The 25,262-nt window shown below is 34.5% G+C and overlaps 1 protein-coding gene across 2 annotated transcripts in view; it reads right to left on the bottom strand.

Annotated features, from left to right (window-relative positions):
- Positions 1-25,262, bottom strand: part of LOC145303576 (DNA polymerase delta subunit 2-like) — a 141,551-nt gene that overhangs the window by 49,007 nt on the left and 67,282 nt on the right. The window contains exon 1 of one of the 2 annotated variants that reach the window (XM_080145119.1): positions 13,270-14,071. The exons of the other annotated variant lie outside the window; for it this stretch is intronic. Within the exon in view, the coding sequence (XP_080001245.1) occupies positions 13,270-13,492 (223 nt within the window). The 5' untranslated portion in view covers positions 13,493-14,071. Of the gene's footprint in view, positions 1-13,269; positions 14,072-25,262 lie in introns of those variants that run through there. 2 annotated transcript variants of the gene reach the window in all.

The following is a 25,262-nucleotide window of genomic DNA, read 5'->3' as shown; positions in this document are numbered from 1 at the left end:
AAATAAGGGGAGGGGCAATTCGAAGTGTCAAGGTTAAAATCAGTCTAATGGTAAACGCTGTATATTAGTAACATCGCTCCCCCCCTTCAAATTTTGATTTAATCAATTTTTGGAATATGAGATCTCCAATCCGTGACGAGATTTGTTTGTATTTTTAAAAAGTATAATTCTGAATAAGCACCTTATTTTTTAAATCTAATTTATATGGTAAGCATTAAGATAGGCAGCCTAAACAGAATGCGAGGTGGACGTACACGAGTGAGGGCCCCATAGCGAAATACACATCGGCTCTGATGTTGTACACAGTGCTTTTCCAGGGAGCATGGATTATTTTGTTGTTATATTTTTGTTTGCTGGATATTTTTTGGGGGGAGGGGGCAGAGATTATAGTTATAGGTAATTATTAACACTAAAATACATATCGGTAATTATTAACACTAAAATAAACACTAAAATACATATCGGGATCAGCAAGAGAAATGAAATGGTTTCATATCGATGAGGCCATGCGGAGAAAACTATTTTTACTGCAATAAACAAGTCCATTTATTTTTTCACTGAATTAGAATTAAATAAAAAGAAATTTTTTTGTTTTGTTTTAACGGCATATCAACCCTTTGTGGGTTATTTAATGCCATATCCAGTTATTTTATATGAGATTTTTATTCTTCAAGCTTCTTGTATTTTCAATTGTTAGTTCGTAACTTTTGATTTCATTTTTGTTCTCTGCCTTGCAGAAAATGATTGGGTTTTGCAATGGGAGGAGAAAAAGGGGTTACAGTATTATGAATGTAGTTATATTGTTGATAGTGTTTTATATTCAAATTGTCTTCATTTCTTGGAGATAAATAACCAAAGGATTAAATTTGGTTTGCAACAATAAAATTTCATTGTAATTTGCCTTCAATCCACAGCAATTCCATTAGATTTTCTTGTAATTCATGAGGATTTTAGCAAGAGAGAGAGAGAGAGAAAAAAAGAAAAAAAAAAAAAAATCGCTTGAATAATTACATAATCCATGCATAAATTGAACAAGAAATTTATTTTAAAACAAAAAAACAAATCCGTATGCGATAAGAAAAAAGCTTTTTAACATGAAAAATAAAAAAGAAAAAAAAGAAAAGAAAAAATACTCATACTTTTGAGCCTTTTACAGAAAAAAAAAAGTTCTGGATCAATGCAGAGACGTTTGTGTATTGGTCTCCCGATTTATCGGAGAGAGACCTATGTTTTCAGTGGCGTCCGTTAGTCCAGACAATTGCCAGATAACCGTCCATTAGTTTTTCCTGAAATTTTTTTATTTTTTTTTATTGCATTTTCATCCCAAACAAGGCACATTGCCACTTTGTTGTAGGGGGTTACTATCAGGTACATAAGCATCAGGGGTAGAGGAGTTGGGCAGCAAGATGTCGGTTCACGTTACACTTGAACTTCTGCATGTCAGTACAGTTGGGGAAGGAGGGACCCGGAAGTCCAGCGGTTCTGGGGAAGAAACTACTGGAGTAGAAGTCCTTCTTACATCTAGGGATCTCTACCTTGAAGGGGTGGGATTTTGCTGCTTGTCGGGTTTGTTGGCGGTATTTACGTCGAGGGGGCACACATGCTTGCAGTTCGTCAGAGCATTCACCGTTAAAGTACTTGTAGAACAGGCAGAGGGATGCAACATTTCGTCGATGGGACAGAGACTGAAGCTTATGACAGTTCAGGACCTATTAGGTTGGCGACTCTTTTGAACCTTGTCTAGGAGCGAGAGACTAGTGGAAGATGCACCAGCCCAAATATGACAACAATACTCCATACATGAGCGAATGGTGGCCTTATAGAGGTATATGATACTTTTGGGCGTTAATAGCTTTCTAGCACGGAAGAGAGAACCCACCTTCTTCGCAGCGGTCCTGACAATGTTCTCAAGGTAATTGTTCCAACTCATGTTTCCTGTGAACGTTAGGCCGAGAAGTTTAAAAGATGTACTTTCAGATAAAGAGTCATTGGCCATTGCTATTGGCAGTAGGGAAGGTTTCTTGTAATTATTGAAAGAAACAAGTTTAGTCTTGGCAGCATTGAATGTGACCATCCATTTTTGTCCCCATTCCACTACGGATCAGAGGTCATCTTCTAGTGTTTCTGCCATTTCTTTAGATATGTGTTCATTTGTTTTCCTGTCGTGTCTGTTATAGAGCATGGTGTCGTCAGCATATATACTAATCTCACAGAGAAGGTTATTTATGAATATTAGGAATAACAGAGGTCCAAGGATAGATCCCTGAGGCACTCCCGCATTTATATCATATTGTATAGATGTACGACAGTCAAGGACAACCTGGATTTTTCTCTTATCTAAGAAGGATCTAATTATGTTAAGTATTCTTCCGTATGATCTGATTTTCTTGAGAAGACCCTCATGCCATACCCTGTCAAAAGCCTTAAATATATCTAGAGCTATCGCTCTACTCTCCCCTGCTTAGTCCAGTGAATGGTATATACGTTCTGAGATTACAGTTAGGATGCCTGCTGTGGAACGAGCTTGTCTAAATCCATATTGTTTGTCGGTCAGAAGTTTAGCATCTGTAAGGTGATGGACTAGAGTTTGGTTAATTATGGTCTCAAATATTTTGGCGAAAAAGTGGGAGGAGGCTAACGGGGCGATAATTTACTGGGTCAGCTCTTTTACCAGAATTCTTGAAAACTGGTACTACAGAAGCAGTTTTCCAGCAGGCAGGGAAGCAAGATTCATTAAGGCATCTGTTGTAAAGTTTGGAGAGAACCGAAGCTACTTTGGTGGCACACTTTTTTAATAGCACAGGCAGGATGAGATCAGGTCCATATGTTTTTGCAGTGTCAAGATTTCTTATGATAGAAGAGGTGATTTTCAAATCGTCTAGTGTGGCGTCTGTCCGCAAAAGAAAAGCCAGGGAGGGGGTGGTTAGCAGGGTCCAGTGTGGAGTTGGAGGCAAACCGTCTGGAAAGCATGTTAGCCTTCTCAGTTGCAGAGCAAACAACCTCTTGATTGTTGGATAGTGGGGGGAATTGTTGATTGCCCATTATTCACTACACTGTTGTAGATTTTCCAGAAGTCACGGATTCGTAATTTCTGTGCTGCGACGCGTTTTTTGGTGGTTTCAGTAAATTCTCTCTTAGCTGTTGCTATTTCTTTCTTACTGTTATTTCTGGCTTCTATATACTTCTGTCTGTTTGATCTGGACTTATGTCGGTTAAATTTGCGGTACGCATGCTGCCTTTGCACTATGGCAACTGCACAAGTAGAAGTAAACCATTGGGGAGAGTAGGGCTTGCTATAGAATTAGCGCGTGGGAACGTGCTTCAATTGCCATTTTGAACCATTCAGTGGTCTCATTTGCGCAATGTTCAGCAGAAAGTGAAAAAATATTTTGCCATGGAGTCTCCCTGATGGCTTCTCAGTCAGCCTTTTTATAATATCTCGTTGTTTTGAGCAGTGGCTCTTCAGTTTTGGCTCTAGAGTTTAGGGCGATTACAACAATTACCACTGCATGATCTGCGTTCCCTAGAGGGTTGTGGGCATTCATTACACAGTCATCGGGAACTGTGGTCAAAAACAGATCTAGAAGTGATGCATGTTGTTCTTGCTGGTCTGGGAAACGGGTTGGAAATGTAACCATCTGTGATAGGGAATGAGATATAGAGAAGCTATGTGTTATGCTACCAGCTGCGTCTGTAAGTAGAAAATCCAAGCCAGTTGCTGTGGTGGACATTGAAGTCACCAAATACATGCACTTGTGCGCTAGTGTCGAGGGAAAGTGCTGTATCTATGCTGTCAGAGACTTTGTTTATTAGGGTACAATCCTGGGTCAAAGGAGAGGAGTAGAGAAAATAAAAGTAGCTAATGTTATGTTGCATGTTAAGTCTAAAGCACATAAAGGCTTGGTCGTCCGATTCTAGTGTAGTTTCTCTAGTCAAGGGGAGGGTGTTTCGAATGTAGACTCAAAGCCCATGCATATGTCTGTCAGAGTCCTTACGGCAGAGTGGGAGATATCCAGGCATGTTAAAGTAATTAGAGGGGATGGAGGAGTGTAGGTTAGTCTCACTTAGTGCTAAGATATCCAGGGTGTTTGTTAGGAGAAATGTTTCAACATCATTTAAATTAGTTCTAAGCCCACGGATGTTCGTAAATGCAAGCCTCAAGGGAGAAGGCAGGTTGGTTTTGTTTGAGTTTTGGCCTGGTTTTAGCATAATTTTTTAATGTACTGTTATTTTTAAGAGTTTCAGTTTAGGTAAGGTATGCTGAGTAAGTAGTCATGCAGAATACCAGACATGCAACACAAGCAGACCATCAGCTGTCCCTCCATCTACTAGGATTGTGGCCTCAGGATAGCCCACCGGGGATGAGTGCAGTGTCCTTTTCCATGCATGACATGGCACTACAAACATCCCAATATTATACAACTGTTGATAGAGCAGGCACTCTTAGCGCTACCAAAGAGTTAGGGCTCCCTTACTACCAGTCGGGAACTGTCTATCTGGTACTCTCAACCCATCAGATGATGGTCAACACAATCCGCTTGCACTGGCATTACGGCATTCAAGCACTTCCAAGTGCCCAGTTTAAGGGATGGGATGTGTCAGGAGTGGGGAAAAAAAACGGCGTTCATTGCCCTAGTCAGGAAACAAAATTTTGCCACAAATTGTTATTTCATTAAATAAATGTGAACAGTAAAAAATAATTTTTTTTTTGCAAAAATTCCCATTGCGTTCCCAGGGGCTCAAAAGAGGTAAAAAATGCCCCAAAATGACATGTTTTGCCCCATAACTTTTTATCCAGCCATTAGATTTTTCTGAAACTTGGCCAAAATGTGGAGCCCATTGTTCTTAATATAAATTCAGTATGGGTGATCCTGGCAAAATTCTGTTTTTTTTTGTTTTTTTTATTAAAATTTTTTTTTTTATTAACAAAGAAATCACCACTTATCAAGGCCTAGAGGCCACTCGAGGATAAGGGTTAAAGAGTGGACAGTAGTCAAAGGGACAATATCATAGGAATCATTAGAAATGTAAATTTGGTGGGTTACTTAAGGGGAACGGCTCATCAAGAAGTTGTTTACATTGCACTGGAAGACGACTGTATTGTAGTCAGCTGGAAAGCAGGCAAATGGAAGAGAGTTTCACAGGTGTGCAGTTCTAAGAATAAAGCTCTGTTCATGGCATCTATGTTTAGGTCTAGGCACAGATAAAGAGCGGGGGAAACTATTGATAGTGTTTTTTGCTAGACGAGTGTTTCTCATGAATGTTTGGTGAGGGCAGACTACAGATTGGAGCTCAGACGAGCACTTGCCATGAAAATAACGATAAAGCAGACAGGCTTGCAACGTCTCTTCTGTGAGAAAGAGGTTGCAGGGAAGAGAAAAGGGCATCCCCCACTAGGCTACGAAGTCTATTTTGAACTCTGTCAAGGCAAGATAAGGTCTTTCTAGCAGCTACTGCCCAGATGTGGCAACAAAACTCCATCCTTGGACGTATCTGGCTCTTATATTAGGTAGAAAATTGCATCAGCAGGTAGATATCTACTGGATCAATAGAAGGATCCCACCATTTTTCCAGTGACCTTGGCAACGGATTTGGTGTATGTGTTCCGTTTTAGATTAGGAGTAAAGGTTAATTAAGCCCAGAATCTTGTCAAAACATGGAGCCTCCTAAAGACGAGAGTCATTCATTTCAATTGATGCCAGATGGAGATCAGAGCACTGATGATGTAAAGATGGAAGCTTGGTTTTAGGTGCATTAAAAGTAACCAGCCCCCCCCCCATACCACATGCTCAAGATCAGAGGAGAGAGAATCAGAGAGAACTTGGTCGTTTACAGCCTTTGATGTGCTGCCATAGATGGTAGTGTCATCAGTATAAATATCTATGAATGATCTTAGGATGTTATTTGGAAGATCATGGATGTAGATCAGGAAGAGAGTTGGACCTCTGAAGGACTCCAGCATTAATACTATGAGCTTCTGATTTCTGCCCATCAACCACTACTCCACTACTCTTATGAACCTATCAGAGAGAAATGATTTCATAATTTAAAAGACATTTCCAGGGGCTCAATAGAGGTAAAAAATACTTTAGGTATGGCCAAAAATGACACTTTTTGACCCATAGCGTTTGATCCATTAGATTTTACAAAATGTGGAGGCTATTGTTCTTAATATACATTCAGTATGGGTGATCCTGGCAAAATTCTGGTTTGCACTCCTCTGGGACTTTTAGGGTAAGAAAAAAAAAAAAAAATAAATAAAAAAATAATGCTTTTTTGGAGCTCTTTTTCATATTACTCAAACTTTACATATATGTCCATATAGTGGCTTGCCATGGTGCAGAATTCAAATATACATGTCTTAAGGCATGAAACTGCACTGTTTGTCCATTTTCACTGGGATTCGGTGGTCCCAGGAGCTCAAAAGGGGTCACAAATACTCCTAAATTGCAAAAATTACACTCTTTACTCCATAAGTTTTGCCCCATCCATTAGATTTTTCTGAAACTTGGCGAAAATGTGAAGGCAATGTTGGCCCTTCACACTTCTCACATTCATCATTTCTTCAAAATGTTTTGTGCCATGATTTCACATGCAGCACCAGAGGGTTACCATGCACGTCCAGCTTTTTTTTTTTAAAGAAGCAAACTTTTTTTTTGCGTAAAGATCTTTTGGGGCTTTAAAACAAAACCTTACAATAAAGGATGCTAACAATTTCTTTTATTAAAAAGTTCTTTTTTTCTTTTCTTCTTGAAATTTGATGGAAAGTCTATTGAAAATAGTTCATCTTTTTTTTTTTTTAATTTATGAATGAATTAAAAATCATTTGAGCTCAAGAAACCCTTCATTAACTTTATTTTTAGAGAATACTCTGAAACAATCTTCTTGCTTCATTCTCTTATATTATTATTATTAATTTTTACGATAAATAATATTCTTTTTAACAATTTAGTCACAGGGACTACAAACTTTCGAATTTCTATCCCGCTGGGAACCTCCATTCAAAGTTTACTGAAAATATTTTAAAACAAATATAGTAATATTGCAATCCTTCTTAACATCTTGTCTCTGTCAAAATATTTAATTCTTTACCCAGGTCAACTTCCCGGTAGAAAGTTTTTTTCTTTACGAAAGGATATCAAAGCTCAAATGAATCAATTTTAAGATCAATCGACTTGTTACAACAATTTTAAAGATTTTAACGAAGAAACATTTGTTAAAAAGAGTAGAAATGTTTCTCCAGAGACTAGAAAATGGCCAAACTAAACAGTTCGGAAATATTTTCCAATCAGATTATATTTGTTTATTTTACTAAACAAGAAAACGTGACCCAAAACAGCTAATGAGAAAGTCCCAAAGTGATCGTCTGCCGAATTTAATAAAACCACCCAAAATTCACACATCTCGAAAAAAAAATCTTAAATCCATTAAAAAATAAATTTTACAAACTTTTCTTTTTTTGCTGCTCGCTTCTGTTAAGTCCAACATAAACAAACTCCTGACAAACCGCCCCCTTAAGTAAGACACTATCAAAACCTTCAATACTAATGATTACTACAATACTATCTCATTGATTACTGTACACACAATAACCCTTATCCCTGAGTGGCCTTCGGGCCTTGATAAGTGGTGATCACCATGTAAAAACAAAAGATGGGATAATCTATTTCAAATAAATTCTGAATATATCAAAATATTCAAATACTACAAAAAAACAAAAAAAAACGCAAACATTAATCAAAGTGACTCTTCGAGGATATTCTAAATGTAATAATTTATCTTAAGTTATCTTAAGTAAAGGTCATTGATTACCCGACAAGGGTATTGAGACCATATGTCAAGGTTTGACCATCTTTCTTCGAAGAGTGTCAAATGGTATTAATTATATGTTCATGAAAATACTTACACCCCCCCCACACACACACATATATATATACACACACACACTCAACTTACTATTTTTCGAAGCTTATAACTACTTGAAAAATGTAATTCAAACCCTAATTTTTTTTCAATTAAAGGAGCAAAGACCAAATTGTAAAAAATAACAGAGTTAATAGCAAATTATGCAATATTTGTTTTTTTAAAACGGTTTTCTTTAAAAAAAAAAAAAAAAAATATAAAGAAAATCGGTGCTAGTGCAGAGAGTGATCCACACTATTTTTTTATATCGTATTTCCAAGTTTAATTAAAGGTTTATGATATGTTTTTTTATTCAATTGTAAGGTTGAAGTATAGAATAGGTACAAAACAACCTACCCTACCCATGTTAAAAATGGCTTTTTAAATAATAACGTTATTATTTACGTCCGGATCACTCTCTGCACTAGTACCAGAAAATCAACATATTTTGACTTGCTAATTATATATATATATATATATATATATATATATATATATATAAATGCCAAAAAAAAACACTTACTTAAAAAAAATATACTATTAAATGGGTAGTTCCATCCTTCATTGTTAAGAATTTATCCATATTTATATTTTAAATTCCATGTATTTTTTAAATAAAAGGATTTATTAAAGCGAGGGTCGTAGAAAATCGCATTTTCCGTAACACGTTTTGCGACAAGCTTAAAGAGCTGCTGCTGCTGCTAATATGAAATTAATCAAATATGGATTCGTCCAAGTGACATAAATAATTTATTTTTTTTATTGCGTGTGTTAATCAAAATTAGTATTTTTCGTCCTCCGTAGTTAAAAAGAAATGCACATTCACTTATAAGTTTTTCCCCTAGAACAAAAAATCCACTTCATCGATTTTTTTTTTGATTTTTTAAAATTTTAATGAAATACACAAGTTTTTGATTGGTATATTTTAATACTTCTTTATCGACTGAGTTTTTATTTTTTTAAAGTATCTAAAAAAAAGAAAACATTGAATGAAATAGAAAATTTTGCCGTCAGCATCTGGTATTTACTTGACGATATAAGCATAACGTGAGCTTTCATTTAAAAAAAAAAAAAAAAAATCATGGTTAAAAAAAACAAAAAAAAAAAACAAAAGGTTTTACACTTTGGACTTTACAAGTAAATTTCCAAAAAACTATTCTTTTTTGTTTTTGTTTTAAATTAGAATATTTTCTTTATTGATCTTTTATCTTCAATTTGTGATATATAAAACTTTGGTACATAAATTAATTATTAAAATTTTAATAGACATTTAAAAATTGGGGGGGGGGGGATTTGAAAAAAAAAAAAAAAAAAAAAAAAAACGTTTGTCTAAAATATTATATTTAGTTTATGGAAAGAGCATAAAATCTCACATTGACCCTGAAAATATCGTAAAAATTGAACCAATAGAAAAATTTTGATAGATTTTCAAAGTTTAAAAATTGAAAAATATTTAACTCGTAAAATTACATTGATTTTATTACGTAAAAAAAATAGCTGCATGAAGGCACGCAAGCATTTTGTAAACACTGATTTTTAAAAAATAAAATAATATTTCTATTATTTTTTAAACAACTTTAATAGTTTATTTTGGAAGTATATTCCATACAGAAAATAAACAACCCACTTTAAAAAGAGAAATTACGAGTTTTTTATATTTTATTTGCAGATTTCTGTTAGGGGTGTCAAAAATTCCACCAAATTTCTGATACACCTACTCATGTACTTATTGATCCATACTGAAATAAAAACATTTAGAAATTCATTCTTAACATGGGGACAGGAGGGTGTATTCTGTACTTTCACCTAACAATTTAATAAAAACATATCGTAAAACTTTGATTAAACTTGAAAATATTATTTAAAAAATAACGCGGATCAATAATTGCACCAAATAAAATTTCACCGTTTTGTTTTGTCGACATTCTGTGACAGGTAGGTATACGATGATGGTTTTTGTTTATCGCCACAAATGCTAATGATTAGCACTTGTGGCGATAAACAAAAACCTTAGCACTGCTAATCTGGACTTGCAATTTTCCTGTTAATAATTACTATAACTATAATCTCCCCCCCCCATTCTTTTCAGATTAATAAACACTCCCCTGAACATGCTGCGTACCACATCGGAGCCGATGGATATTTTGCTATGGGGGCCCTCACTCATATACGTCAGCCAAACAGCACATTTGAAACGTGCAAATATGCTAAAATAATCGAAATTAAAAAAAAAAAAAAAGCCGAAGTCACATAAAGTCATGTTGTTCATTGTATCATCCCAACGAAAACAGGTATTAACACGTCTCTTTCCCTATTTACTTATTTTTACTGAACACTTGTTTATATCAGTATAAAACGGTACGAATTAAATTTAAAATGTTTAGTTTTTTTTTTTTACATGGGGGTCACCACTTATCAAGGCCCGAAGGCCACTCAGGGATAAGGGTTATTGCATGTACAGTAATCAATGAGATAGTATTGTAGTAATCATTAGTATTGGGGGCTTTGATAGAGTGTCTTACTTAAGGGGGTGGTTTGTCAGGAGTTTGTTTATGTTGGACTTGAAGACGTCCAAGTTGTAGTCAGGTAGGAAACAGGCAAGCGGCAGAGAGTTCCACTGGCATGCAGTTCTAAGAAAGAAGCTTTGCTCATGGAATCTATGTTTGGATTTAGGCACAGATAAAGAGTGGGGAAAATTATTGACAGTAATTTCAGCCAGACGGGTGTTTCTTGTGAAAGATTGGCGAGGGGGGATGAGGGAGTTCAGACGAGCACCTGCCATGGAAATAACGATAAAACAAAGACAGGCTCGCAACGTCTCTTCTGTGGGAGAGAGGTTGCAGGGTAGAGAAAAGGGCATCCTCCACTAAACCATGAAGTCTATTTTGTACTCTGTCAAGGCAGGATAGGCTGTTTTTAGCAGCTCCTGCCCAGATGTGGCAGCAGTATTCCATCCTTGGACATACTTGGCTTTTATACAGACAGAATTGCATCAGTAGTGAGATATCTTCTGGAGCGGTAGAAGGTCCCACCATTTTCACAGCATCCTGACAACAGATTTGATGTACGTGTTCCATTTCAGATCAGGAGTAAAGGTAAAACCCAGAAGCTTGTCAAAACATGGAGCCTCCCCAAGACGAGAGCCATCCACTTCAATTGATGCCAGATGGGGAGCAGAGCGTTGATGATGTAAAGATAGAAGCTTGGTTTTGGATGCATTAAAATTGACCAGCCACCTCTTCCCCCATTGTATCACATGCTGAAGATCAGAGGAGAGAGAATTAGAGAGAACTTTGTCATTTACAGCCTTTGATGTGTTGCTGTAGATGGTCGTGTCATCAGCATAGATGTCAACGAATGATTTATGTATGTGTTTTGGGAGATCATTGATGTAGATCAGGAAGAGAGTTGGGCCCAGGATGGATCCCTGGGGGACTCCAGCAATAATACTGTGGGCCTCTGATTTCTGCCCATCAACCAATACTCTTATGAACCTATCAGAGAGAAATGATTTAATGATTGAGAAAACATTTCCAGTAATACCGTAGCTGGAAATCTTGTGAAGTAGGCTCTTATGCCATACCTTATCTAAGGCCTTCGATATGTCAAGAGCAATTGCCCTGGAAAGGAAACCTTTGTCAAGAGATTCACTAATCCTATGTGATATAACCGTTATGGCCGTTTGGTAAAAGGTACGGGCAAAATGAATTCTGACGCTCAAAATGTATAAACATTTTGACCCCTCCCTTTACTTAAAAATTCACCAAAAATCAGGAACTAAACCAATTTTAATAAAATTTTCAGTATTTATGAAATAATGATCGCGGAATATAATGAACTAATTATTTTTATTTAAATTTTAGTGGAAATGTATTTTATTTAAACAAAAAATACCTTTAAAGTTATGGTTTTCAATAGTAAATAAAAAACGCAAGAATTTATTGTTTTTTATATAAATAAAGCATCGTAATTTGTAACAATAAAAATAAAATAATTTTTACAGGAACATTACGAAAAAAGTTCCTAAAATCCGGATTAATGAATTCGATATAACTCGAAGAAAAATGAATTTCTCGAACTGTTTGAATAAAACTTATAAAAATAAAAAAAAAAAGTTCATTCTATACGGTTTTGGCCATCCGTAGATAAAAATGACGTTACTTCCGTCAAAATGGCTTTGTAAACAAAGGAAGGCCAATCTACACCATTCCATTAGCCATTACCGTATTTTTTATTTAACACGTTATTTTTTCTTTGAGAAATTAACTTTAAGCTGTAATCTTTTAAACATAATCAAAAAGTAACCGAAAATTTTAAAAATATTATGATTAATCGGCGTTCCAAACCAGGTCCCATACCTAAAGCAGCCATTAGAATTGCCCGTACCTAGTAAAAGATAATCTAATAGCGGTTCACGATCACAAATTCGGAATATGGCCTCATTTTGTTATCAAATTCATTTCACATTTCGGCGCAAATAAGTGACTTTTAAGGGTTAATTAACGTGTTATTGCAGAAAAATAAATAAAAATCAACACCTTACAAAATTGTCTGCAGGCAAACATACTTTTTCCGAGAATTAGACTTATTTCAATTTCATTATTTAGCTTCTTAGGTCATTAAGGTCGAGTAACAAAAACCTGGTTTGTTTTACAATCCACAGAGGCACGATAAAGTTGTCAAAAAATAAATAAATAACAAACAAATGTTATCAAAAGCAAAATAAGTTAATTTTCTATCTAACTGAACAAATTTTTAGCGTCTTATTTAATGTAAAATATTTATTCGGTTCGAAAAACAAATAGTATTGAACGCTACGTGTGAAGAAGAAAAAAATGGTCATGAAATCTCTTTGCATCTTTAAAGTTTTTACAAGGAGTTAAAAAAAATAAAAAATAAAGCAAAATGGTGGTAGAAACCACCCAACAAATGTTATTGTGGCATTATTTAACTTTGGGGGCATACGATCGACTAACAAAAATCAGTACTTCTACAGTTTATCGCCGAAAATGGAGACGCAATTTTTTTTTTCGGGCGCGTGTCATTAGAATCAGAGAGAGAAATCAATATTTTAAACTATGCCGAAGTAGGAAATAAATAACAACAAAAAAAGAAAAATAAATAAATAAATAAAATAAAATATATATTATTACTTCCGGAAAGAACTATGAAAAAAAAGCAAATAAAGAAAGTGAAAGAACATCTATCGGTAATTGTTTAATTGGAAATGTTTCGATTTAATTAATGGAAACGTCCCCCCCCCCAAATGGCGTCTCTATTTTCGGCAATAAACTGTAGAAGTACTAAAAAATCATACAATAATAATACAAAAAAAAAAAAAAAAAAAAAAAATCGACAAAACTTTACCCCATTTTTCACGTGCAACTTTTTCCAATTTTGGCCGCATACATTGGAGACGAGCCGCGTAGATATGGGAAAATTGTTGACCAAAAGTTCGTTCTTTTATACGAAAACGATCAGAATTGTTTTTATAAATGCATGTTTCACGTCGAAAAGTACTTTGTTCATTTTGAGGCTCGGAAAGCAACTTTTCCGCTCGAGAGTTGCCTTGTTTTTTGTTGTAAATCATTACAAAACTTATCTCCTAAATTCTTCGATGTTTGTTGTACACAAAACTTTCCCGCCATGAACTGACTGAAGAACTGGCCCCGGTGTAACAAAAATGTTGTCCCTACCTTTTTTTTCTTCCACCTTCTTTATATTCACGGTTATTATGTGATAACTACGTGGTTTGCACATTTATTTAGAATTACATTTTATTAAAACGTACAGAAAAATCTTTGTATACTTGTCAACCAAGATGACATATTCCCAAATCACGTAAATTGATCGAGTATTTTTTTTATATTAAGGAAATAAAATTTTATGAGGCAGCGAATTCAACAGAGACAATTCAGTTCGACTACAGAGATTTTGTTCGCATTCAAAATAATTTTCTATCGCTAAAAATCGTAAAATTTGATTTTTTTTATAAAAACAAATACGTGATCGATTTAGGTGCTTTTTTTGAATATGACATCTTTGTTCCATGACAAATACATACATCATAAAGATTTTTTTTTTGGTAGTTTTGTTTTTTAATCAAGTCTAATTCTTATGAAATACAAAAGTCTCCATCAAGCCTATAATAACAACATAAACAAAGTACAATTTACATCAGCAGGAGCGAAGACACCCAAACGGCAGGTGCAGCCAGTAATAGCAACATATAAGTAAAGATGGCACCGACTTGTGTTTCACTTCCGCATTCAATCGACTGCTAACGACGCATTAAGATGTTTTTTGTACCCATCCCTCCACCAGGAAGTTCATTTATAGCATAGAATTACCAGGTAAAGCACATTGCACAAGAAAATAGCTACACTAAGAGAGACGAGATGAGAAAAATCTGACAGATCAGGTATAGAAATATGTGGTAAAATATCTACAAAAGGACTGCAAGTGACAAACTTAATCTAAATTCTCTCAAAGACACACCAGGTTGAAATGGAAACAACAAAACACGGATTTAGAGGAACAAGCATTCCCTAACAACAACGAATAATCAAGACAACAAAATACAACGGCAGACAAAGTGTCTCTTCAATTGCAGCGCAAGCCAGTGTTTAGTGTTACATCCAACTCTCTCATATATAAAGGCTACAACATTGACAGCTGCAGTTTGGTGGTGGGAGTTATCTACGTCTTGCATAATTACTCTCCGTCTCTCTTTCCTAACACAGTAGCAGCTCACACAAATATCTTTCCCTTTTCTTTCCCTGACAGCGGCATCAACAAATAACGTGAAAGCCTTCATCCTTTCTTTCTCATAGCAGCACAAGCTGATCGCACAACAACGGCAACAAACATCATAATTACAGGATTTTTCTAATTCTATTCTTGGCGCTTTTTTGTCAACAAAGAACAATTTTAATTAATTTCAATTTAACTAGCCTTGATGCTACAGTACCTCTCTATTTTTTCTTCTCTGAACTCTCTCTTTTTTTTTCAGCAAAGATAATTCTAATTAACTCCAGTCTGAACTTTTCGGCACTTTATTATCATGAAGATAGGTTTCCATTCAATACGTTTCATAAATAAATATTAAATTTAATATTCTGTCTGTCTTTCTTGCTACCATATGCTATTTTTGTTATTGTGATGGTCATTATCAAGTATCGAGATACAATGCCTCATAGCATACAATATTATACTGGTGTCATTTGTGTTTACAACAACTGGTATAAAAAAATGTGGGTCTTGTCTAGAATTCCCCCAAAATCGAAAATAAAGAAAAATCTGCATTATGTACATACCCGTATGTACATTAATCAGTAGGTTCATTTTTATAATTAAATCATTTTAAAGAGATTAATGGAAATACATAGGCATTAATGGGAATGCATAGGCATTATATCATAAAACTTAGAATCATTGTTAAGTTAATAACATACGAGACTGACATTCCTCAGATACTGTAAAATTTGATTTCTTATCAAAAAAATTTATAGTAGTATACTACTATAATTTTTTTGTGTGTTAACATTATTCATATTAAAAACCCATTTTTCTATTTATTTAAACAGAAAATACAACTTTTATATATGGGTTGTGGAATTGCATTCATCTGCAAAAGACCTAGCTAATTTGCATATTCTTTTATGCATTCATTTTAATTAATTCCCTATTAGTTTTTTCGGTTTTCTTATGAGATGATCACCTTAGTTAACTATTATGTGTAATTATATTCATGCAGATATTCTACATGATTTATACTTGTGTAATATTTGCATAAAACGGTTATAGTAAACACAAAAAGATACGTTACCTGAAAAGCACTTCTTTCAAACTTTTCGTCTAACATTCACAGGTGAACATGAGCTGGAACAGATACATTGAGAGCAAGCCATTCCTTCCCTGACTTTCCTTTGAGGACAGAAACCACACTAAAATGATCAGAAAATCAACCCATTCTCAGGTGCATGATATAAAAAACCTAGACACCTCAAAAGCATATGAACCTGATCTCATTCCGGCTGTGCTATACTCCACTGAGGTTGCTCCAGTCCTCTCCAAACTTTACAAAAAATGCCTTAATAAATCTTGTTTTCCTGACTGCTGGAAAACTGCTTCTGTGGTACCAGTTTACAAGAATTCTGGCAAAAGAACTGACCTATTAAATTATTGCCCCATTATCCTTCTCCCACTTTTCACCAAAATATTTGAGTCCATAATTAACCAAGCTCTAGTCCACCACCTTACAGCTGCTAAACTTCTGACCGACAAACAATATGGATTTAGGCAAGCCCGTTCTACAGCAGATATCCTAATTGTAATCTCTGAACGTATATACCATACACTGAACAAAGCAGGAAGGGTAGAGCGGTAGCCATAGATATATCTAAGGCTTTTGACAGGATATGACATGATGGTCTTCTCAGAAAAATCGGATCATACGGTATCACTGGTAGAATACTTAACATAATTAAATCCTTATTAAATAAGAGAAGAATCCAGGTTGTACTCGATGGTTGTTCATCTAAACAATATGATATAAATGTGGGTGTACCTCATGGGTCTATCCTTGGACCTTTATTATTCCTAATATTCATAAATGACCTCTTTGATAAAATTGTCTCTGAGATGGGTATATTTGCTGATGACACCATGCTCTATAACAGGCACGAGGAGAAAACAAATGAATACATATCTAAGGAAATGGCAGAAACACTAGAGGAAGACCTCCAATCTTAGTGGAGTGGAATGGGGACAAAAATGGATGGTTACATTCAATGCTGCCACGACTAAGCTTGTTTCCTTCAATAATTACAAAAAACCTTCTCAACCACCTTATCTTTCATATTTTCGTTTTATATGTATCAGCCTTGTTCAACCTAGATCCAAATTAATTAAGGGAATGTTAGTGAATTATAGTTTTTAATAATGTTCAAATTTATGTGCATAATTCCAAACCGAAACTTCATCATAAAACAGATTTATCTCCCTTGCACGTATATTTTTGTAAATGTCCCGAACCATAAAAACACAAAACAACACATAAAAACAAACAAACAAATAATAATAATAATAATAATAATAATAATAATAATAATAATAAACAGGTCATGACTTCCTAAATACAAAGTCTTTTTTTCTTTACAAGGGGATTCACCGTTTATCAAGACCCAAATGCCACGCGAGGTTAAGGGTTAATGAATGTAAGGTGGTCACTGAGACAACAGCTTAATAATCGATGGTGGTGGATGTTGAGTAGAATTTGATTATTTAAGGAGGCGAGACAACCTGTTTACATTGGACTTAAAGACGACCATGTTGTAGTCAGCTGGAAAACATGCCAGCGGAACTGAGTTCCACAGGTGGGTAGTTTTAGAAAAGGAGTTTTATTCATGCAATTTGCGTTTAGATTTAGGTACAGATAGAGAACAGGGGAATTGGTAGTGATTGTAGCTAGATGAACGCTTTTTGTGAAAGTTTGGTGTCGGGGAACCATAGATTAAAGTGCAGACAAAAAATAAATGAAAATAATGATAGAGAAGAGATAGGCTCACAATGTCTCTTCTGTGGGAAAGAGTTAGTAGGGAGGAGAAAAGGGGGGCATCACACACCCGGCTTCGAAACCAGTTCTGAACTCTGTCAAGTCAGGATAGGATGATCTGAGCAGCTCCTGCCCAGATATGGCAACTAGTGTTGGGACGATTAATCGGAATCGGGAATCGGAAAAATCGGAACTTTTGGGGGTATCGAAATCGGAAAAATTTGTGCCTAATTTCTGATTCCAAAAATCGATTCTTTTAGAATCGAAATAGGCACAAACTTTAATAAAGACTTTTCATATCTATCTGCGTAAGTATACTTTGATAATTATGTTTCAGTTTGAAGAAATATGATATAAAAATATTATGGGGGTGTTCGTTCACGCCTAACCTCCATAGAATGGAAATATGTCATAAAGTTTAACAAAGTTTTTTAATATAGATCCACAGAATATTGTGATAAGTTTTTCAGTGCGAACAGGTATGGTATAATAAATTATGGGGTTTATCTATTTTATTTTTACTTTCATAATATTTTACTTTGGTTTTGATACCCCAAATTCGAAGCTATCTCTTTACAATCCTTCCTTTTCATAACCTATCATACTTTCATAAATCAGAGACCATTTTCTGTAGGCTGTTTTTGAACTCAGTCAATGACGGGTACTTTTGCTAGTATATATATATATATATATATATATATATATATATATATATATATATATATATATATATATATGTAAAAATGTATCCCTTGATTTGTTAGTTTTTGAAAAACTAAAAAACCTCCGAACCGATTGCTTTAACATTTTGGTATAGTATTTTCAGTGTACTCATGCATGTTTTTATATATCTCTTTTTAATTATAACATTATACTTAATTTTTAGTAATAAATTAGGTGCTTTTATTTATAACTATGTGGCCATGTTTTTATTTGGGGAACTATCAGGAACACCGCCCACCGTCATGTGACATCACTAAAAGGAACTTTTCATCTGGCTTCATAATATGTTTTCAATATGAGTAAATTTTAAATAGATAACATTTAATCACGTGATTATTGAAAATGCAATTATGTGATTGAAATTTATTTAAATTAACCGCATGTGGTCACTTTCCTGTCAAATATTCATTGAAAATGTTGACATTTCTAATGTGAACGGTGAGTTGGACTTATGTAAAAAAAAAATACCAAAAGGATATACTAAATTGATTTTTTGTTTTAAATTAAATTATTTCATTTTTGTTTTTATAGAGTCAAATCAATAATAACCCGCTTAAAATATTTAAAAAAAAAAAAATAAAAGGTGGACATTAGCGAGATTGCCCACCTTTTAAATTCCACAAGTTTCACTTTTAAAAAAATTTTTCCTGTTAATATCATTGATTACATAGTTTTAGACCATAAAAAGAAATTTGAAAAAACATTTGTATAACTTTTCACGTAAGGGTTCATTTTTCAATTATAATGTTGTACTAAATTGAATACGAAATTTATTGAAAACTAAACCCTCATGTGAAGTTATAAAAAATGTCCTTTAAAATTTTTTTAGTAACAGGAAAAAAAGTAAAAAAAAAAAGATAGTGAAAATTTTGGAATTTAGAGGAGGATTTAAGAGGGGGACAATCTCCCCCCCCCCCCGCAAAAAAAAAAGAACAATAAAAAAATCGAAAAGAACCTCTCTTAACCATACAGGCAATAATTTGATTTTATGTTTCCAATAAGGGGGATAGATTTACTAGGACTTTGTATTAGAAACTGAGCACCCATTAAAAATATTTAATTATTTAATTTTTTGCATTTTGGTTAAATTTATTAGTTTGCAATTGCTGATAATCCAATCAAAAATTGAAAAAAAAGACGAAATTAGAAAGAATGGTACTCTTGCAGAATTTCACCCGAATCCTCGGGATCAATTATGGTTAGGGCTAGATAGACCGGTAATTACCGGATTAAGCCGCGCATTCTTCAAATGTTGAAACACTAAATCAACATTTTTTTACATAATTAATGGGGGTGTTTACAAAAAATAATTTGTACATTTTCTTGAAAAAAAACAACTTTTCTGTACTTTCACCTAACAATTTACAGTTTTCATAAAAAGCATTCATCTTTTCTTATAATAAAAAAATTCTATTTGCAAAGAGAAACGTTTACTGTCAATTTTCTTAAAAAAAATGTAAGTTTTCTTGGAAAAAAACTTTCGGCTAACAATTTATGATAAAAAAAATCAATTTTTTTTATAAAACAATTGCAAAAAAAAAGTAAATAAACAATACAAATTGTGACTTTTCTAGAAAAACAAATATATATATATTCAGTAAATTTGCAGTAGGTTTTTGTTATTTTATATTAATTGCATTTCTATTTTTTTGGTTTGTTTGTTTTGAAATTCGTCAGCATCAGTTACTTTGCTTGGCTTCTCTGGTGACTGCCAGTCAAGCCCGAATCACAATTGATGAAAAATCCCAAGGATCTGGGCCAAATTATGCAAGAGTACCAAAAAATATATGAAGTTTTTCATTGTACAGGCCTGTCGATAAAAAGGGCGCAAGTTTATTATTGTAGTGAAGTTGGCCAGCTGAAAAGTTGATGTTTAATTAAAAAAAAACATGATAACTCCTTATATTTTTTATCAATTACAACAATAACCAATGTAATACACCTAATAAGTGTTTTCGGTGCTTATGCATTTTTGGTACCTTGCTATTTTTAAATAGTGTTTTCAGGAACTTCAAGTTTCACGATATTTTTAAAATTTTTTATATTTAATTGTTAAATGGAAGCACAGAATAGTTGAAAAACAGCCTCTCCTATCCATGGTAAGAATGGCTTTCGAAATAATAACATTACCAAAAATACATAAGTACCATGTTTTCTTTTTTGTTTTGTAATAACACAAAAATTGTTTAAACTAAATTAATTCTTCTGAATAAAATATTTGCTTTCTTTGATAATACATAAGTGTTTTCTTCCTTTTTTTTGTCCTGTAATTACACAAATAATGTTAAAACTAAATTATTTTTTAAAATAATATATAGTTTCGTTTTTTGTGTCTTGACTCCGTGACTCACTGATGAAGTTTATTTTATTTTAACAAGAGTAAACATTTAAAAAATATTTAAAAAAATATTATATTTAAAATTATAATATCCCCTTCAAGAACGGTCATAAAATGTGTTTGCAATCGATATTTATTCAATAATGGACCAGTTTTTCTACCTAGCAAAAATGAACGAGTTTTCCGGGTATGGGTTTTCATACTTCCGTTGTTTTAAGCACAAATTTTCTTTGATTCTGCCTATATCATTTACTTATGCTTAGACTTAGTGATTCCTATGGCATAAGATGCTGTTGGAAGCTCAATCAAATGTTCAAGTATTTTTTCGCATCTACCTGCCCAATGTCTAGATGACGCTTCTCAGAGACTTCACAGTTAAAATATTTCAAATTTTATTTTCTTGGAACCGCTTTGTCTGTAAAAATATACATGAATATCTCACAATAGATTTATCAAAGTCTTGGATAAAAAACATAAAGAGAAAACATTTACATGTTTGACAAATTAAAAAAGAAATTATATCTACATTTAAAAGTACACTCCCTTCAATGCTAATCTACTTTTTGGGTGATATTTGTGAACCTACTAAAAATAAAATTATTTTAGAATGGGATGGAGGGTTACTAGTGCATATAAATTAAGGGTAATTATAGAATAAATATCGGTTGAAAATAGCTGCAGCCCTTGATATATCCAAGGCCTTTGACAAAGTCTGGCATAAAGAGCTGCTAATGAAAATTAAATCGTACGGTATAACTGGACGTACACTAAATATAATTAGATCCTTCTTAGACAATAGAATCATACAGGTTGTCAATCACAGATGTACATTCAAGCAGCATAACATCAATGCAGGAGTGCCTCAGGGGTCGATCCTTGGACCATTATTATTCCTGATATTCATAAACAACCTCCCTGATAATACTGTGTCCGATACGGGTATATTTGCTGATGATACAACGCTCTATAATATGCATGAGGGAAAAACAGATGTACATAAATCTAAGACAATGGCAGAATTGTTAGAAAATGACCTTCAGACTATAGTGGAATGGGGCCTCAAATGGATGGTAACATTTAATGCTAGTTAAACTAAGCTGCTTTCCTTTAACAATTACAAGATGCGTCTCCAACCTCCTATATCCATGACAAATACCTAAATACCTAAAAATTCTACCTTCAAACTCCTCAGCCTAACATTTGCAGGCAATATGAACTGGAACAAATACCTAGAGGACATTGCAAAAGCTGCTGTAAAGAAGGTGGGTTCCCCTCTTACGAGTTAGAAGACTACTCACGTCTGAGAGTATCCTGTACCTTTACAAGGCCAACATTCGCTCATGTATGGAGTATTGTTGCCACATCTGGGCTGGTGCATCTACCACTAGTTTCTGCCTCCTAGATAAAGTCCAAAAAAGAGTTGTCAATCTAATCGGTTCCACTTTATCAACTAAGCTGTAGCCCCTCATCGTCGCAATGTTGCATCACTGTGCATGTTTTACAAATATTTCAATGGAATGTGTTCTGATGAACTTGTTTCACTTGTACCCCCTTGACGTACATATCGCCAACAAACCCATTTAGCAATAAGATCTCACCCCTTGATTGTTGTTGTCTCTAAATGCCAGAAAGCTTTCTATTCTAATAATTTCTTCCACCGAACAGTTAGACTTTGGGATTCCCTTCCTGCTGCCTGCCTTCCTGGCTGTACTGATATGCAGAAGTTTAAATGTAACACAAACAAATATCTTGTTAATCTTTCCTAGACATGGCCCCAAATAGTAGCCCCTTACATCCAAGTGGCGATATGCTTTGTAAGGGGTGAACATGAATTAAAAAAAAAAAAAAATGTTAAGGGTTCTGATATTCATAAACGACCTCCCTAATAATACTGTGTCCGAGATGGGTATATTGGGTAATCGATTTTTATAAGTTATGAACACGCTTCGTTCTACTGTTCTCATGTTGAGTATTCCAATTTACTTGCCTCCCCTAGAGGGTAAAGTTAGACACAAGGTCGTTTTTTAATGTGGGGAATATCCAGCTCCAAAAAAAGGGCACTCTGGGTTGGAACAAAAAGAAAAGTTGCCTCAGTCTAGAAGAATTTCTCCTTCATTTAATGAGGAGAGAATAGGTGAAGTGCAGCATGTCTTAAGGAGAATTGCTTCACAACACCCTGATAAACCTCATCAGTATGCCTTCTATTGAAGAATTCTGGTGATCGGTCATCTTCCTCTCAGTACCGACCAATTAGTCTCTTGTGCGTCATGAGTAAGTTGCTGGAATTTGTGTTAAATAACGAAGTAGTCAACCACCTCGGCAAAAATAATCTTCTTAGTGACATGCAATATGGTTTCTGTTCTGTTAGATCTACAGCAGATATGCTGATTATTATATCTCATAGAATTAGTGAATCTCTTGATGGAGGCTTCCTTTCTAGGGCAATTGCTCTTGACATACCAAGGGCCTTTGATAGGATATGGCATAAAGGGCTACTTCACAAGATCTCCAGCTATGGTATAGTTGGAAATGTTTTCTCAATTATTAAATCATTTCTGTCAGATAGATTCATAAGAGTAGTAGTTGATGAGCAGAAATCAGAAGCTCACAGTATTAATGCTGGAGTTCCTCATCCTAGGCCCAACTTTCTTTCTGATCTACATCCATGATCTTTCAAATAACATCCTAAAATCATTCGTTGACATTTATGCTGACGGCACTACCATCTATGGCAACACATCAAAGGCTGGAAATGACAAAGTTCTCTCTGACTCTCTCTCCTCTAATCTTGAGCACGTGGTACAATGGGGAAAGTGGTGGTTACTTTTAATGCATCTAAAATCAAGCTCCTATCTTTACATCATCACTGCTCTGATTCTCATCTGGCATCAATTGAAATGAATGGCTCTTGTCTTAGGGAGGCTGCATGTTTTGACAAGCTTCTGGGCTTGACCTTTACTCCTAATCTGAAATAGAACACATACATGAAATCCGTTGCCAAGGCCACTGGAAAAATGGTGGGGTCCTTCTACCGCTCCAGTAGATATCTCACTCCTGATACAATTCTCTACTTATATAAAAGCCAATGATGGAGTACTGCTGCCACATCTGGGCAGGAGCTGCTAGAAACAGCTTATCCTGCCTTGAAAGAGTTAAAAATAGACTTTGTAGCTTAGTGGGGAATGCATTTTCTCTTCCCTGCAACCTCTTTCCCACAGAAGAGACGTTGTGAGCCTGTCTGTGCTTTATCGTTATTTTCATGGCAAGTGCTTGTCTGAGCTTAAATCTATGGTCACCCCTCGTCAAACTTTCATGAAAAACACTCATTTAGGCACAACCACTATCAATAATTTCCCACACTCTTTATCTGCACCTAAACCTAAACACAGATTCCATGAACAAAGCTTCTTTCTTAGAAGTGCACGCTGTGGAACTCTTCCGATTGCCTGCTTTCCAACTGACTATAATCTGATTGTCTTCAAGTCCAACACAAACAAGTTCTTGATGAACCGTCCCCCTAAGTAATCCAATTTACGAAATTTCCACTACTTATGTATACTCATTAACCCTTATCCTCGAGCAGCCTAAGTCGTGACTCCTTTTTTAAAAAAAAAGAAAGCAAAAAAGATACTACATTTTGTTAACGTTTCGATCGATGTAACCTCCGTGTTGATTCTCGAGTTCAACAGAAAAATTCTCAAGTTCGAGAACACAAAACACAACAATTTGTATATCAATATTTTTTTTTAACTGGGGTGAGGGATAGGGGTTTGGGGACCCTCTTCTTAAAACAATATCTCCCGTGAGAACTGTTCTAAAATTTATTTTCAATTAATATTTATTCAATAATTGCCCTTTTTTTCTAGCTAGCCAAAATAGCCCTTTTTCCGTTGCCCTTTCTTCCGTTGCCTTTTTTTTGTTGCCCAATTTTCCTAAATTCATAAATTCAACATAAAATGATCACCCGTTTCCAGGCCATTCTAATTGTTTTAAAGCAGTTAACTAAATTTTTTACCACTGACCCCTAAGCCTAATTGGTAAAATCATAAAACCACAAGTAATCGCTTTATTTTTCGTATTATCACCTGGACTTAGGCTTAGTAGTAGGAAGAGGTTGTGACTTTTATGACTTTTGACAATGACAGATATTATACTATCATTTTACCAGGAACATGAACATGGCCAAAATTAAAAACAAACAAAATCCGTTACATGTTCTTAAAACACTGGTTCGTTAAATATATATGCAAAACTGTTTTTCAGATTATGTACATGGCCTAAAAAATGGGGAATCGATATTTTCTTTTTGCAACAAAAAGTTATAATTGCGATTGACGAAAAATGAAAATGAAAGAAAAACACTGATAATTTCATAAGAATACAGTATTTACATGTACCTTTTACATGTAACTGTTAAAAATTAAATAAAAACATTACCTATAAATACTCATAATTATAAAAAACTAGCAAGACCTGTTAACCGGTGTTGCCCGGTGGAAGCATGCCCCACGTTAAAAAAGACTTTCGGAATAGACACCCCATTTTGTGCCTGGGAGTGTGGTTGTCACAAAATTTGCTGGAAAGTTCAGGGTATTTTTCAGGGTATGGTTCAGGGTAAAGTTCAGGGCAGGCTATTTTAGTTAGCAAGACTGGAATTATTGTGACAAAAACTATTGAACCCTGTGTCCCTTAAAGGGAACTAAATTCCTGCAGTCACCTATACATTACCAAATATAAATGTAA

Source organism: Euprymna scolopes, chromosome 19, assembly GCF_053919585.1.
Source record: "Euprymna scolopes isolate OS-2025 chromosome 19, ASM5391958v1, whole genome shotgun sequence".
In the NCBI taxonomy this organism is placed as follows: domain Eukaryota; kingdom Metazoa; phylum Mollusca; class Cephalopoda; order Sepiida; family Sepiolidae; genus Euprymna; species Euprymna scolopes.
The sequence above is the reverse complement of the archived record's forward strand: the minus strand, read 5'-3'. Positions and strand labels throughout refer to the sequence as shown.